This window comes from Lonchura striata, chromosome 19 (genome assembly GCF_050655825.1).
Source record: "Lonchura striata isolate lonStrDom1 chromosome 19, ASM5065582v1, whole genome shotgun sequence".
Taxonomy (NCBI): domain Eukaryota; kingdom Metazoa; phylum Chordata; class Aves; order Passeriformes; family Estrildidae; genus Lonchura; species Lonchura striata.
Window position 1 is genome coordinate 11,411,216 of NC_140721.1, and position 16,628 is coordinate 11,427,843.

Consider the following 16,628-nt stretch of genomic DNA (forward strand, 5'->3'; position numbering starts at 1 on the left):
GGCAATTATTTCAGCTGAAAAAGTCAGAAAAGAGAGATATGCTGGGAGGATTGCTTACACAAGAGCTCCTGACAGCCTACATGCTAAACAGCTGTTTCCAGATTGCCCCATCACCCCAGCAGTGTTTTGCACAGTTTCTCCCCACCTGGAGCAAAGTCACTGATTTGTTATGATCTGCTTTTAAGGATTCAGGAACCCAGCTGGCACAGTCCCAGCATGGCCCATTTGCCATATCTGGGAATTCAGTTTTCAGTCTCTTCACAAAACAAAACAAAACAAAACAAAAAAAAAAAAAAAAAAAAAAAAAAAGGAATTCCTCCCAGTATTGTAGAAATGTTCCAAGTGAGAAATTCACCTCTGGAATAGGATGATAGTCCTGGTCAAAATTACAGGAGCCAGTAATTCGCCAGGTTGAGAGAATCCCAGAATGGTTTGAGTTGGAAGAAACTTTAAAGTTCATCCTGTCACTTAAACAGCAGGAAAAACAAAACCTTTTGAACAATTTTTAATGTTAGAGAACTCAAGCGTTATTTTATTCTGGCCAGGATGATGTTCTGGCCAGGATGTGCAACAGAAGTAATTTCATCCACACATTGGGTTGTGCAAAGAAAATAATTCCATCACATGTCTCTTTTCTAGATTTTTACATACTTATACAGTTAAAACTCAGAGAGATTCATTGGTTCAATGTTTATTGGTCTGAAGTTACACAGTTCTTAGAATTTGGTTTCCTATTGGTTATTGATCTCTTCACCTTCGATACTCATCGGGCCCTCATTCTTCTTTTATGATCTTTTCCTGGACTAAGTGTCTCCGACACAACAGGAAGGATGTTCAGATGTTGATGTTCATTAATGGTCGCTTATCTCTTGTGCATCCTTTGGCACTCCCAGTCCCTTGAGATGTTAAACTCATCAGGCCTTGCCTAGGGAACAGTCTCTTGAAAAGAAACTTCCATTCCCTTCCTGGGCAAAGATGAACGAAACCACTGACTAAAGTTAGTTTAAAAATTTAGAAGTTGTATAATTTCCAACAATCCTGTTCCACCTCCTGCACACCTTTGACTAGACCAAGCTGCTCCAAGCCCTATGCAGTGTGGCCTGGGTAACTTCCAGCAATGGGGCAGCCACAGCTTCTCTGGGCAACCTGTGCCAGGGCTTCAACCACCCTTACAGTCAATAATTCCTTCCTGATATCCAATCTAATGCTACAAAAATCTCTGATTAGAGTGACAGGACCAGATCAAGTTATAATAAAACACAGTCCAGGGGAAACAAAATCCTTCTCTCACCTTTCCTCTCTTCTTTTTCAGACCCCATTGTGAAAAATGCATATTTGTGATTGGCTTTTCGCAAATGTTACAATGAATATTATATGTGTAATGTTAGAAAGTTATGCTGTATTAATTCTCTTACGTATTGTGTTAAGTGTAGTTTTAGGTTACAACATAATGTTAAAATAGAGACTATGTATGTGGGGGGACTTTTCTTTTTAGGAATGAGATACTGGCTTCGAGGAACACCTAAATCTTCCAAAGGAGAGGAATTTATGGCTTCTTATGAGAAGAAGCTAATTTCTTCAGGCCTTTCTCAGACTCGAAGACGCCAGGGGATTAAAGGAAACAGTTGACATACAACAGAGTTTCTTGTTTAAAATAGAACGTATGCATAACCATAAAGGATGTATGAATATGCAACAAGTGTATTAGTTTAAGGGTGATTCCTTTGTTCACAAGTCATGCTTTTCGTGACTTAGTGTATGAGAGCATCCGGACATCCATAATTCTTTGCTTTTTATTGTCTTGTAATTGTCCTAACTCTAAACTTTATTACCCTAATTGTATTATTATTTTTATAACAATTTTATTATTATTAAACGTATAAAATTTTAAAAACCAAATGATTGGCGTTTTTCAGACCCCTGTAACCACATTTTGCCCCTCTGCCAATGCTACACACTTCCTGTTGGGCTCTGCCAGCTGTGCCTGCAGCAATGCCCTGCAGAGCTCCCACCCCCAGCCTGGATCCCACACGGGAAAAGCCTCACACGACCCTTCCGCAGGCTGCGGGGCTCTGCTGGCGCTGACAGCCGGCGGAGCCGCCTCCCCACCCCCGGCCCAGGCCGTGGGGAGCCACGAACACCCGTGAGGGGCGGCCCGGCCCAAGGCGGACAGCGGGGACGGGGCGGCGGTGCCGGGTCACCCCGTGGCCACGCGCCGGGCTCGGCCGAGGGGCCGCAGCCTCACGGAGCCATACGGGGCTCGGCGGCCGGCGGCCCCGGAGGGCTCAGCCGCGGCTCGGAGCCGGTGCACGGCGGCCCCGGAGGGCTCAGCCGCGGCTCGGAGCCGGTGCACGGCGGCCGCCCCCGGGCCCGGCGGAGCCCACGGCGGCCCCTGGGCTCGGCCCGGCGCGTCCCGATCAGTCCGCCGACGCCAGGGGGCGCCGCGCCCCATACAGGGGAGGGGCGGGGCGGGACACCGGTGTCTGAGCGGCAGGGCCGCGGACCAATCACAGTAGGGAACTGCGCAAAGGCGTGGCCGCGGCGCTCGGGTGGGCGGTGCTAAGGGCGCGGCCCCTGAAGGCGGAGCAAAGAGCAGGGGGACTGGGGAGGCGGGAGCTTGCGTTGATTGACGTCCATATGAACCAATGAGAGTGAGAATCCGGGCCGGTGGGGGGGGGCTCGGCTGGGAGGGTGGTGCCCGCGGGCCGTGAGGGGCAGGCGGGCGGGCCAATGGCGCAGGGCCCGCGGTGGCGGCGCGGCGCGGGCCGGGCGGCGGGCCGGGTCGGGCGGCCATGGAGCGGGTGAGCAGCACCATGAAGCAGGTGGCCAACCCGCTGCCCAAGGTGCTAAGCCGGCGGGCAGGCGGCGGCAGCCTGGAGGCCGAGCGGGAGAGCTTCGAGCGCGCCCAGGTGCGGGCAGGGCGGGGCGGGGCGGGGATGCGAGCGGTGAGGAGGGGAAGGCGGTGGCTGACGGGCGGGGCGAGCCGGGGCGCGGCGCGGTGCGGTGGGCACGGCTCGCCCGTACCTGTGCCAGGCGGGCGGGGTTACCCGAGGTGGGCGAGGTTGTTTGGGTGGGCGCGGCCAGCCGGGTGAGCCAGAGCCAGATGGAGCTGCCTGGCGGGTTGGTGCTGGCGCAAGGGCGCAGCTGGGTTGGCGGCAGGTCGGGGGGATTGGCGGAGGAGGGCCGCGGGTCGCCCTGGGGCGACGGGGTTGGGGACCCGCCGGACTTCGTGGCTAGGGCTGGAGCCGGCCCTGGAGGAACAGCCGGGATGCCCCAGCCCAGCAGTGTTTGTTCAGCCTGGCCTTCCCAGCAGCGGGGCTAGGGAACATTGACCCGCTGGCCTGAGCTGCCAAGTCTCCAAGCCCGGCCACAGCCAGGCATCATGCCCAGGACGGTGCCACCCTGTCCTTGGAACCTCCCTGAGCACACATAGCCTGTGTTCCCTGGCTGGAGGGAACACAGAAGTGGCTCTTTGGCCAGTGGAGTCAGTTCTGCTCCTGTGTCACACCGAGACCCCAGGTGTGGACAGGGTCTGTCCCTGCAGTTGGCTCCTGGGAAGAGGCACTGTCAGCAGCATCCAGAGTATGGGGGTGGATGGGGCCCTTTGCTCAGGTTTTAGGTGATGGATTGATGTCCTGCACAGAGGAAAGGTGGCAGCCAAACTGGAAGGGCAGTAGGGGTGCTTTGGTGGAAAAAGCTGGTGATTTGGGGAAAGGCTGTGCTTGGAGCAGCTGGGGATATGCCTGGATAAAGCATCAAAGCATGGGGGGAGTGAAGAGAGAGGGATGGCGGCAGAGGGAGCTGGGGACAGCTTGGCTCTGCTCCATGTCCAGGGATGGAAAGTACCAGTGAAGCAGAACTGTCCAGACCTACCGTGGGAGAGGAAGGGAAACTGAGGCAGGAGCAAGGGTAGAAATGGGACCAGTGGAAGCAGACTTGAATGAGCCCAGAGTGGGAGCAACACATGGGATATGGCTTAGAGATGGAAATAAACACCAAGGATCATGTCTGAGGGGGTTTTGCAGGAAGAAAACCCACCAGGCCATGAAGTTGGATGCAGGATCATGTGCAAGGCTCTGCTCACCTTCCCGCTCAGGTTACCTCAGACATCAATTATTTACTCATACTGCTAAAGGTAGGAATGGAACTGGTTTGCTCCTGGAACCTTCTGGCTCCGTGTTGTGTCAGCAACAGCCGGATGGGCCTGGAGCTCTCTCAGGCTCCCCCTGAGCTAGTGGTTTCCTGGGAAGGGCTGAGTGGAGAGGGTGGTGGAGCGGCACCACTCCCCACATTGCTACGAGCTGGATTTCATCTTCCTCATCTTATTTCCAGACTAATGACACAGCATGGCCTTGTCTAGCTTTTTCTTCTTCTGTGCTTCAGCTCCGTGCAATTCCCTTTCTAACTAATTTTTTCTCCCTCTTTTTTTTTTTTTTTTTTTTTTTTTCCCCATAATTCTCTCCACTTTAGAGAACTTGCCAGGCACCCGTTAGGTCTTGGTTGTACAATTTTTGTCCAACTTCTTCTTTCTGAGGTTTTTTTTTTAGAGAAACTTTGTGGCTTTGGGTTTTTTCTTTTTGAAAGTGACTTCTTTTAAGAAAACTTTCATCTGTTAAATGGCTTTAAAATGAAAAATTTCCCTGTGTTTTTAGCATGTACAGACTCCTTCCCTCCCCCCAATCCTGGCTGTCTCAAGGCAGCAGCACATACATCGCAACGCTTATTTTGGGGTAAAAGTGCTAAAACAGGCAGAAAGTGTATCCAAATGGGCCTTTGGGGAGCCTGAGGAACACCTGCTTGGGTTGGCAGCACCCAGTTTCTGTGGTCTGAGCTCAGTTTGGAAGAACAAGAGCACCCTACAAAGCTGTGGTGGTGGTAGGACATCCTAGTAGTGGGGAGGTCTGGAGGTGGGATGTTCCTGTGGTGATAGGATGTTTCTGTGGTGGTGGTAAACTGGTGCTAGAATTGTTCCATGGTGGTGGGATATTCTGGTGGTGGAAAGCTTCCATGGTGGTTATTGCATTTGCATTGCACAACAATTCTGTCCTGACAGCCTCCATCTGTTGGCTTGCAGACAAACAGCAGTAAATTTCCTGGTGGCCTCTCTTCTGCTCCTACAGTTGTGCAAGTATATTGATTTTCCTGGGAATGCAAATGTGGGAAACCTGAGGACATGCCCAGACATGGTGTTCCTTTCATGCTGTTCTTGCTGCCTGCTGGGCAAGAGCAGCTCAGGAAGAACAAGACACAGCCAAGGACTGCTCTATTCCTTTTCTGTCGATGCTGATAATTTTCATAGGAAGTTGAGCAACAGGGACACCAAATCCTGCAGTTCTGCTGCCATCAGGGAGTATGAGTGTTGCAATGACTGTTCCCCCTTTGCTGATGTTTCATGTGGTGATTCACCATTCACCACCTCAACCTTGGCACAAATCTTTGGGCACAGCAAGGATCACTAACGGAGGAGAAAAAAACATTGAAAGTGAAAATCCTGCCACATTTTAAGATAAATGTTTCACATGGTGTCTGAAGTTTGCATCCCCTCCAAGTTCTCCTGGTTGGATTAAGGGGTATGCGCTGGTGCTGGAGCTCTGCAGGGAAGGTCTTCTTTGTTTAGAGTAGTGCTTGGGATCTTCCCTCCTTGGGACCTTCCCTCCTTCTTCCTCTTTCCATGCTGTAATTGTCCACAGCAGACATCCTTGTGCCATGATGGAGCCAAGGACTGAAATTCCTTCTGTGCTTGGCTAGTTGGCAAAGACTGGGTGTTCAACAATTGGATGAGCCAAAGTGTTGAGGGTGAAGTCAGGGTTGGAAGGACACAGGACTTCAGCGGGGCAGGGATGATGCTCCAGGGGTGATCCCCCAGCCTCTCCTGCTCCTTCACTCATGTTTTGCAGTGCCATGGGATATTTATTTCCCTTCATTCCCAGCAGGGATATGGCCAGCAGGGCATCAGTGCAGGTGCAACTGCAGACTCCCAGAGGTGGTACATGACATTCCCAAGCAAAGCAGCAGCTGACTCCTGGAAGGCTGGAGGTGTGGAAAGATCCTTACGAAAGATCCTTACACAGCTCAGCTCTTCCTGCACCAACTTGTTCCTTCTTTTTTTAAACTCATCACTGCATTGGGCAAAAACGCTCAGATATCAAAATTGAGGGAAGTGACATTAAAGCTGTAGTAGGACATGCCCTGGTCTTTAGTCCTTGTCCCCATCTTGTGGATTTTGGGTGGAAGGGAGGTGGCATATTATGCTGGTGTGTTGTCATCTCCTGGGCTGCAAAGTCACCAAATAATTATCTTGTGTCTCCCATCCTGAGCACTGCTCTAGTGCCCAGCTGTGTTCCATCAGGAGCCATCATGTCCCACACCACTGCAGGCTGCCCTGTCCTGAGTCCGTGCTGTGTCCCAAGGATGAGAACATGAGGTGGAGACAGTGCCCAGGGCTGTGGAGGAGCTACAGAAATTCCATGTTTGTTTCCCAGAGCTCATGGCTGCTGGGGCTTCATGCCATCCAATGAGGCTGCATGCCCAGCATGGTCCCTGCCATAGGGACAATTCCAAGGGATGGAATCCTGACAAGGGTGGGGGTTGGGAGGAGATCCTTCTTTAAAATTCCTGCAGAAAATCTAAAAAACTTACATTTTAGGTTCTTTGGCTGCCGTTTTTTTCTGGTAAATTCAAGGAGCAGCAAAGGGGAACAGGGACCACTTGGACTGCCCACAGCTGCCACTACCTCTAGCACATTTACACGATGGTCCCTAGGACTGTGTGCAACAATAAAAGCAATTTATGGCTCAGAAATTACCCTGCAAAGACATATTTGCAGCAGAAGGTGATTGCTGGCTACATCTCCACTCCTGCCATCAGAGTCTCCAGGGTGGTGCTGGGGATGTCAGATCCTCCTGCTAAGGATTTCCCAGTGGGAAGGTGTGGCATTTCCATGCCAGGGAGATGCAGAACTCTGAATGTAGCTGATGCCACTTCTGCTCTGGAAGGTTTTAATGTCCTTAGTATCCATGAGCCATCCCTCAGGGGCTGCAAAGCTGTTTTGCTTCTTGCCTTGCTGCTGGAGGAGCCTTCTCTAAAACCAGGTGCAGAGAGATGGTGCAAAATAAAAAGTATCAGGCACAAATGAAATTGATTTTTTTTTCTCCCTCAGTGTCAGTTAATAAATTCTTTTGATATGTCAACCCAACTTTTTCACAGCCAAATACAGGTTAAAAGCAGATTGTGCCCATCCTGTCCCTACCATGGGCTGTGTCACCTCTGGGCCGCCATCACAGCTCCATTAATGCAATTAATCCTTTTCTCCCAGCATTCTTATAAGTGGGAAAATGGTCCTGTGTTTTCCAGACACAGCAACCCAGCTAATTAGAGATCAGACCTAGCTCAGTCGAACTCGCAGTTGCAAAGGAAATTCCATTTACTACTGAAAAAAAAACCAGTTTTTGTGGTTCAGATGCTGCAGCCACAAGCAGCTTTGCCAAGAAATTCAGTTCTTACACAGGAAATGAGGCTTCTTTCAAAGCACCAGCGTGGGGCTATATATATACAGCCTCTCTGAAAAGATATTTAAAGAAACATATTGACACTAGCAAGAACAGGAAAAAATAGCCCCTGGCTGTGGGGTGCGAGGGCTGACAACAGCTGAGCTCATCCTGGGGGAGTAGGTGCTACAGGGGATTAATTCATGGCCCTTTCATCTCCAGGAAAAGGAGCTCCTGGGTTTGGTGCTATGTGTGCTTTTGGTCTCCTGGCTTTTACTAGGAGCTAGAGCTGCTGGGGATTGAATGCAGCTTCAGCAGTGAGGTAATGGGTCATCTCGTCTCTTTTCAGAGAGTCCCTCTTAGAAACTTATTTCCATCCCCAGGGAAAGAAAATCGTTTGCCCCGTACCAGATATGGGGCTGCTTTTCTTATTAGTGCACACAGGGATGGAGTGGCTTAGGAGGTTTTCTTTAGATATAGAAATATCTATTTTAGATGCAGAAATATCTGAGTTTTTTTAATGAGGGGATTGACTCCAGAAGCAGCTAAGCCTCAGGAGGATGAATAGATTTGGTGCTGAAAGTACTGGCACCAAGTCCAGGAGCTTCTGTACCTGGGAAAACATAATAGTTTTGGACCACCAAGTGGCAAGGGAGAACCTTGCCCTGAATTACACCAGAGGCTGAGTGGGAAGACAGGGATGCTAGGGGATATTGTTGCCCCAAAAACCCCTTTCCCTCTCACTCAGCATGTACTTCCTCACCAAGGATGTCCTGTCCTAGGGGTGCAGATGGGTTCTTGCCCTCTGAAATTTATCCAATTTAACTCCATCCATCTGTAGAGCTGAGGAGAAACAGCCAGGAAAGCGGGGTTTTCACTAAATTCCCCATCAGAGGACTCTGGACTGAGTGTGGTCCCCTCTGCTGCCCCTGGCCGTGACCCAAGTCCAGCGAAAACAGTCAGGAAGGGCATGTGGGATGTGGACACCTGTCATGAGGACAGGGTGATTCATCACAACTTTGCTTTCCCAGAAGTAAAAACCTCTGGACAGGGGCTGGAGCTGCAGGAGGGACAATTTTGGCTGAAAGACTAAGAATCAAAGGATGGGGAGAAGGTGCTCATTGCATCATGCCATGTACGTGACATGCAACCAGGATGAGCATCACCTGCACTGTCCAGCACATGACACTGCAGAGTGAGCTCCAGCACCTGGATTCTGTGCCCATCCTCATCCCTGTACCCTCTGAACCTGGGACAGAGGGTCAGCAGCCTCAGATCATACAGCAGCATGAGGGCTGGAGGAAGGGCTAGATTCTGGCCCTCATGCCTGCCACCAGCTTGGCTGATTTATTTTGCAGTCACCAAGTAAGAAAACTTCCTGGGGACAGCCTGTTCCCCGGGTGACAGTAGATATAGACAGCACAGCCAGTGTTTTAGCCCGGATGTGCAAGTCCAGCCCACAGCTGGACTAATTATACATTGTGTGCTGTTCCAGGCTAATCACAGAGCTGAGTAAATGGTCCCAGTCCACAGTAGAAAGGTGAATTATTCTCTCAAGGCATACACAGACACTGAAGAGTTTATTATGGACTCACTGAGAAGGTTGTGTTGGAAGGCATCCTGAAAGTTTAGCTTGTTTTACTTCTGCCATGGACAGGGACACATTCCCAGACCAGGTGCTCCAAGAGGAGAGACCAGCCTGGCTTTGGACAATTCGAGGAATTAAAGTCAAGCTGTTTGAGCGAGTCCAGAGGAGGCCACAAAGATGTGCTAGGGCTTGGAGCCCCTCTGCTCTGGAGACAGGCTGAGACAGGTGAGGGTGTTCACCTTGAGAAAAGAAGGCTGTAGGGAGATGTGCCTAAAGGGTCTCCAGGAGAGCTGGAGAGGGACTTTGGAGAAGGGGCTGGAGTGACAGGACAAGGGGGAATGGCTTCAGATTGACAGAGAATGGATAGATATGGGATGCTGGGAAGAATTCCTGGCTGTGAGGGTGGTGAGACTTTGGCACAGGTTGCCCAGAGAAGCTGTGTCTGCCCCACCCCTGGAAGTGTCTAAGGCCAAGTTAGATGGGGCTTGGAGCACCCTGGTCTTCCTTCTAGTGGAAGGTGTCCCTGCCCATAGCAGGGGGTAGAACTGGGTGATCTTTAAGGTCCCTTAACCACTCCAGTATGCTGTGCTATGTGAGTTCAAGATTTCCTTGTGCTCTTTAGGCCCCCTGGGCCATGACTGCTGAGGTCTCCCCACTGATGCTATCCTGTGTTTTCTGGGCTCTTAAGAGGAGAGGGGACAATTCCTGGGTTTCCCTGAGGTTCTGGCAGAAGCACTTTGCAACACAGTTTGCGCTTACTAAATCCTGTATTCTTGTTCACTTCCATGTGAACATGGCAACTGGAAAAAACTATTTTCCAACCAGCATCTACTAATTCAAACCAAGCACGATGCCACAGTCTCTCTCGAGGGTGATGAGCTGCTCACATCCGTCTTTTATTCCAATAAAAAAGACAAATGGTAGCAATAAGCAGCAAGTCTCCAGCCTGGCCCTGGCAAAAGAAGCCACTTCTCCCAAAGGATCCCTTTCCCTGATGGAAGTTTCCTTGTTCCTGCATGGCAAGCACTTGGCACAACAGGACTAAGCATCCACCTGGGAAGGGCAAAGGCTAATAGTGTTAAACTGGGATTTGGTGTCATAACACAAAGCTGGCTACCACTCAGACTAGGTAAAAATAGCATCTAAAATTATGGAAGTCTTGGAATAAAGTAGCCACAGCTCAGCAGGATTTTATTAGTTTGCTCCACTGCCAAGCAATAAAGGATCTTCTTCACTTCAAGATTCAAGTATGGCACATTGGGGCAACCCCAGGTCCCCTTGAACCTGACTTTGATGGCCAAACCATCAAACCAGCCTGGCAACCTCCCTATGAGCTGAGTACAGCTAGAGCAACTCTAGAGCTGCCCGATTCTTCAGTGCACAGTGTTCCCAGCCACTGGACTGGTGCTTTCTGCATTGGTGGGAACAAAGGCACCTTTTTGTTGGAGCACCAAACTGGCACAACCAAGGGGCAGGAGGGGATTCGTGAGTGAGTGCCAAGTACTGTGGAGGGCACAGTCTCCAGGACCAAGCTAATGGACATTCCCAGCCCATGGCGGGGACTGACACCCTGTGTTGGCCTGAAGATGCTGGAAGCCATGGCCAGGGTCTGATTCTGCAGCAGATACAGAGCTGATCCCATCCTCATCACACAACACCAACCACAACCACAACCAACCCTTGGGACATGCTCTCCATTGTTGTGAGGCATGGCAAGCTGGAGAAGTGTCCCACCAAAGAAGGAACTGAGATTCCGCAGTTACAAAAGGCAGCTCCATGTACTAAGAGACTGTTCTAAAACATTGGGGTTAGGCTGAAGGATCTTTAAAGATCATCTGGTCCCAGTCCCCTGCCATGGGCAGAGACATCTTTCTCTAGGATCAAGCTCCTGGGCACAGGAGGGCTCTGTTTAACTGTTGAATAGATCAATTGGCATCTTCTGCACAAGCCAGATACAACTCTCAGATCCCCAGCCTGATCTCGGTGAAGTCACAGTTCATCCACAACCTCTGCATCCTACCTCTAAATGAACTAAATGCAACCTCTGCATCCCACTGAATAAATCATGGATCAGCACTTTGGCATCTCCATGGGCTTGGCAGATCATCACACTGGTGCTAGCCCTCACCTTGCTGATCCATGGGCATCACAGAATCCTTTGGATTGGGAAACACCTCCCAGGTCATTGAGTCCAGCCTGTGACTGATTCCCACTTTGTCACCCAGCCCAGAGCTCTGTGTGCCATGTTGAGTCATTCCTTAGACACCTCCAGGGATGGGGACTCCACCACCTCTCTGGGAAGCCCTTTCCAATACTGGACAATGCTTTCCATGAAGAAATTCCTTCTGATGTCCAACCTGAACCTCCCCTGGTTTAGCTTGAGGCGATGCCCTCTGGTCCCATCTGTTGTCCCTCTCATCCTGAGCCATGGTTACCAAGTGTGCCAACTTTTGGTTGCTCCATATGGACTACCCAGTCCAGCTCTACAACCCTTGGAGCTGCTCAGGAGGAAAGTCCCATAGCACCAATTAGTGGTGTGAGGAGATTTTCTGAGGTCCTAAGGGAATGCTGAGGTAGTGGCAGAGGAAGACTTTGACTTTTTGGGTGTTGAAGAAGTCAGTGTTGAAGCTGGGAATGGCTGTGCCAGAAGAGATGCTTCTTCTGCACTAAGTCGGTGAAAGCACTGAAGAACTCATCTCTTCTGGTGGTGCTGTTCCCAGTCAGTGACCTGCTGGTGTTTTTCCAGCCAGGAATGTTTTGTGCACTTCACTAATGGGAATGAAATGTTCCAACAGTCTGCAAGGTTTGGCTGCTTCTGCAGAGGTAAATACTTGTCTGGAGAGGGCAAAGGTGAGTATTGAGTTGTGCTGAATTTTATGGCCACCTGGAACTCACATAGTCTGTCCAGTCCTGCTGGGATTCATGGGGCAGGTGTCAGGTGAGGCTGTTAACCCTTTCAGCAACCTGGGGAAAGGGGATATGTGTTTTGGTGAAGTTCCTTCCACCCTGTGGTCCCAGAGGACACTCCATGCTCTATTCCTGATGACCATGGTACCTTTGATCCTCCCCAAGCATAAGGAACCCAGAATTGTATTGAGGTGATGTATGGGGCCAGTCCTAGACCTTCTCCTCACACAGGAGGGGTGGGAGGTGGTGGGGTGCCTTGGGACAAGGCACAGACAACATTTTGGTGGGTGGGATCCAGCCTGGAATTTCTGCTTTGCCCCACAACTTTCTTTCCTTGGGGGCACCTCAAAAGGTGGGTTGAGCCAGACCCTCTCCTGGCTTTACCTATGTCCTCAACAGAAGGGCAGACTGCTCCCTTGTTTGTTTTCCTAGCTCTTGCAGTCCCATTCCAGCTCTTTTTATAGCTCGGGAAGAAGTGCCTTGAGTTTCTGAGTTGTCTTGGAGGCCAAGCACACAGGGAGGAGTCGCAGCTAGAAATAGGGCTGCTCTCTGCTCCTGCATTCCAGATTTTTTTTTTTTTAGCTGAAATGTCCAAATTTAAAGAGTTCCATTGCCACAGGCACAGAACTGTGAACCAATCCACATTTTTTCCATTCACATTGGATCCTCTTTCTCCTTTGCCTTATTTCCAGTGCCCTCACACCAACCACTGAACCCCCTTGGGATTATTTTCCCAGCAAACGGGGTCTGTCATCCCTGCCTGTGTTTTCTATAATCCCCAGATTTCACCCCTCAATACAGCTGGTTTAGCAGGAGAACTCCTGAGGAATTAGTAGTGTCTGGGGGATGGAGGAGCAATCAGGTACCAGCCAAAGCTTCTGAGCAAAGAGCTCAGACTAAATATCCATCAATTTCTGCCTACAGAGAGGGAAGCAAAGCTTTGGCAGCAGCACAAACACAAATAAACCAGAGAAAAGGAAAGAGTAGAAATTGTTGGACAAAACCTGTGGTTTCAGCCCATTATTATCTGGGATTTTTGTTGTGGTACTATGCTGGGGCAGGGGCATGTGGACAGAGCTGTCCTGGCACAGCATCCACAGCATCCTGGGGTTGGCTCCTCTCTCCCTTAGGAGCAGGGTATAATTAACTGTGTAATGTCTAGACTTTTCCATTAATCCCTTAATACCTGGATACCATTGTGGGGCATATCCTAGCTGAATCTCCTCTCTGAGAGTTTTTTTAGCACAGAACCACTTTGGGTCCCTGCTGCCCCTTGCCTATCAGCCTCCAGAGTGCCATGTGTGTGCACTAACATCTCTGTGAGCTGGGAATGGGATATGATAGGGAAAAATAGGTCTAGGATCAAATCGGAACCAATCTTTCTTCTAATCAGTCATCACTTGGAAATGACAATTAGCCAGTGTCCCTCTTAGATCTTTTATAATTTTAACCCTTTTCCCTCCTTCTCTGCGGCATTCACTAACTCTGGGAGTAGTTGCAATCCAACTTCTCTTCCCATCAGCAGGGAAAAAAAAATTTCATGTGGTGGGAATGCCAAGAACTATGGATTCCTATCAGAGGGGTGAAGTCAGGCCCTTTTGTTGAATAATAAGCAAATTTTGGATACCCATTCCCAGCACCTCCAAGGGATTCTTTCTTTCCAGCTGCAGCAGAAAGAGCTGTGATTTCTGCTTGGGGAAATAGCCAGCATCTTATAATCAGGGTATGTAGCCATGGTTGAGGTCTTCTGCTTCTTCCTATGGGTATTTCCATCTTTCCCAGCCCTGGAGGGTAAGGATAGTGCTTAGCTCCTGCCACAGCAATCCCCAGCTGGTCCCACAGCCTGGTTTCAGGGCCTGAGTGTTTGCTTGTCCCCTCCAGATGTTCCTGGTCCTGTGTTTAGGTTCAATATGCTCTTCCAGAAAGAAGCAGCATTTGGACATTCCCACCAATTGTCCCCACATGGATTTGTTTCTCTGCCTTACCAGGGTACAGCAGAGGAACTGGTCATGGTGGTTAAGCTGTGCTCAGGGCTCTCTGGGTTGTTTCTGATAATATCATACAGCAGATTTCTTGCACATTTTTCTTTATTTATCTAGAAATGTGACAAATAAAAAACCAAAAAGTTCTGATTCCCTGAACATCATTGGAACACGAAGGATTTTCTCCACAGAAGAAACTACTGCACTACTGGGTGCAGTTCCCAGGTCCTCGGGCTAGTGCCTGGCTTAGCCATTCATCACCTTCACCGAGGCTGCTCTGATTCCTGTGGGCTTTTGTGTCCCAGGAGCCTTGTCCCTGTGTCACTCCACCCGACCCTGTCACCTCCCAGTCCAATATATCTCTAGCAGGCGGATGTGCCAGAGGAGTGGCTGGGGGTATGAGGACCAGGGTGCCCTGTGTTGGGCTGGGCTGACCAGAGCCAATTCCTGGTGTTTGGATGTCCCCTATGACACTCTGCCAGTGTCAGTGGTATTGTGTGTGCTCCTGTGATTTGCATTTGAGAGCAGAGATTTCCCTTCCACATTAAACCCCCTGCTTTCCTGGAACAACATGGAAATCCTGGGGCTGCCTGTTGCTGTTGGACATGAAGTAAGTACACAAATGCTTGGTAAATTCAAAGGCCAAAAAAAGAGAGTGTTTTATTTGAGCATCTGATATTTATAGAATTCCAGAAGTGACCGTGGATTGGAGGATGGAATTACCACCTCTCCAGCCACACTGGTCAAACCAACAGTCCATCAATTCTCTCCTCCCACAAAGAAGAATGCAAAACAATTACTATTTACATGAACAGTGTGTGAGAACTCCAGTAGAAATATATAAACAGATCAGAAGTCTGAAGAAGTTTTATGAGAACTTTAAAGACTTTCAAAAGAACTATAAAAGAAAACTTAACACTTTTAAAAATCAGGGCAACAGCTGCCCTTCTCTCTGCCCTGATGAACTCTAGCAGGGGCATCCCTGGGGTGCAGGGCCCTTCAGGCACCTCTCTCCCTACCTTCATCCCTGTGTGGAAGATGTATCATCCTGCTCATAGGGCCTGAGGAGGCAGGGAACAGAGTGGCAGACACAGCCATCCATGCCCAGCCCATTCCACTGTGGAATTACACATGGGGGATGCCCCCCATGCCATGGAGAATCTGTGGCTCCCAGCACAAGAGGCATCCCCTGCTGCCAGAAAAGCTCCCGATGGAGCTGCTTCTTGTAGCCTGTGCTTATTCCAAGTGCCTCCCATCTGTTTTCCCAATGGTCCCAGTAGGCACACGCATGTTTTCCACACCTGGAGCTTGGTTTCATGCTCTTAGTGCCCCTCTAGCCTCGGTGGAGGGGCTGGCCAGAGCAGGACAGTGCAACCCTTCTCCTTGGGCTGGGTAAACCTAAGGGTATGCTGGAAGTGCTCCAGCCAGTGGTGTTTATTTCCACACAAGGAAAAGGAAGAAAACAAAATATTTATATGTCAGGAAAGGATTTTGCAACCTTTTGCATGGAATCATGCCTGCTATTCCCCTCAATCATCTCAAACAGCAATAACACATGAAACACAGTTTCCTTTATGTGACGGGTTTTTTCCACCTCGGGCTCCACCCTGGTCAGAGCAGAGATCCTTGCTCCAGCCCTGCAGGCTTCCCAGGCCCTTCTGACACCCCGGGGGCAGGCAGCTTGCCAGGTGCTCTCAGCCAGGCAAAGTTATGAGGCTATTGCAGGAGCATCACCTGTGCAGGAGCAGCCACAGGCACTGGAGAGGTGTTGGACATGGAAGCAGGGACTACTAAAAGAACACAAGGAATGCTTGAACTTGCATAGCAGAGAATCCTGGAATGGTTTGGGTTGAAAGGAACCTTAAAGACCATCTCACTCCACTTCTTGCCATGGGCAGAGACACCTTCCACTAGACCAGGTTGCTCCAAGCTCTACCCAGCCTGGCCTTGGACACTGCCAGGAATGGGGCAGCCACAGCTTCTCTGGGCAGGGAGTGGCAGGGCATCACCACGCTCACAGGGAAGAATTTCTTCCCAATATCCTATATATCCCTGCCTTCTGGTAGTGGGAAGCCATTCCCCCTTGTCCTGTCACTCCAAGCTCTTGTCCAAAGTCCTTGTCCAGCTCTCTTGGAGGCCCTTTAGGCAGAAGAATGGGCTCTAAGTCTCCCTAGAGCCTTCTCTTCTCCAAGTGAACACCCCAAGGTATTCCAGCCTGGCTCCAGAGCAGAGGGGCTGCGCCCTTCAAGGTTCACCCCAGGATGGGGTTTCATCCTGGCACTGGTGCATAGGAGGGGATGCCAGGCAGGGAATTTACCATGTCATTTTTTAGCTGTCATTTGGACACCTATTTGCTCCAACCTTTTTCCCCTTGGACTCAACTCGGAGGACCCCGATCCTCCTGGGTTTGCTGGGAGGGAGCCCAGCAGTTGACCTCTCTGCAAACCTGCAGCTCTCCAGAGTGCATGGCTCCACAGCCTTTCTGGGAAGCAGCTGTTTGGGACATGGGGAAGTGGACAGCATCTCGGTAGCTGGGATGGGGGGAGAGAGCTGGGAAGTGGCCTCTGGGGCCAAAGCAAGCAGCCAAACCTGTGGAAGCACTAGGAGGAGGCAGCACTACTGTGGGCCAGCATTGCCTGCTCTTCTCCAACCTCCCCCTGCAAC

At 50.3% G+C, this 16,628-nt stretch overlaps 1 protein-coding gene across 4 annotated transcripts in view; it reads left to right on the forward strand.

The window, feature by feature from the left end:
• The first annotated feature begins 2,714 nt into the window (after positions 1-2,714).
• Positions 2,715-16,628, forward strand: part of HIP1 (huntingtin interacting protein 1) — a 44,218-nt gene continuing 30,304 nt past the window's right edge. Inside the window, exons 1-2 of one of the 4 annotated variants that reach the window (XM_085557669.1) lie at positions 2,790-2,909; positions 4,026-4,135. In XM_085557669.1, coding sequence (XP_085413795.1) covers positions 4,055-4,135 — 81 coding nt within the window. In that variant the 5' untranslated portion in view covers positions 2,790-2,909; positions 4,026-4,054. Of the gene's footprint in view, positions 2,910-3,918; positions 4,136-16,628 lie in introns of those variants that run through there. The other 3 variants (XM_021540378.3, XM_085557670.1, XM_085557668.1) reach the window with 3 other exon arrangements.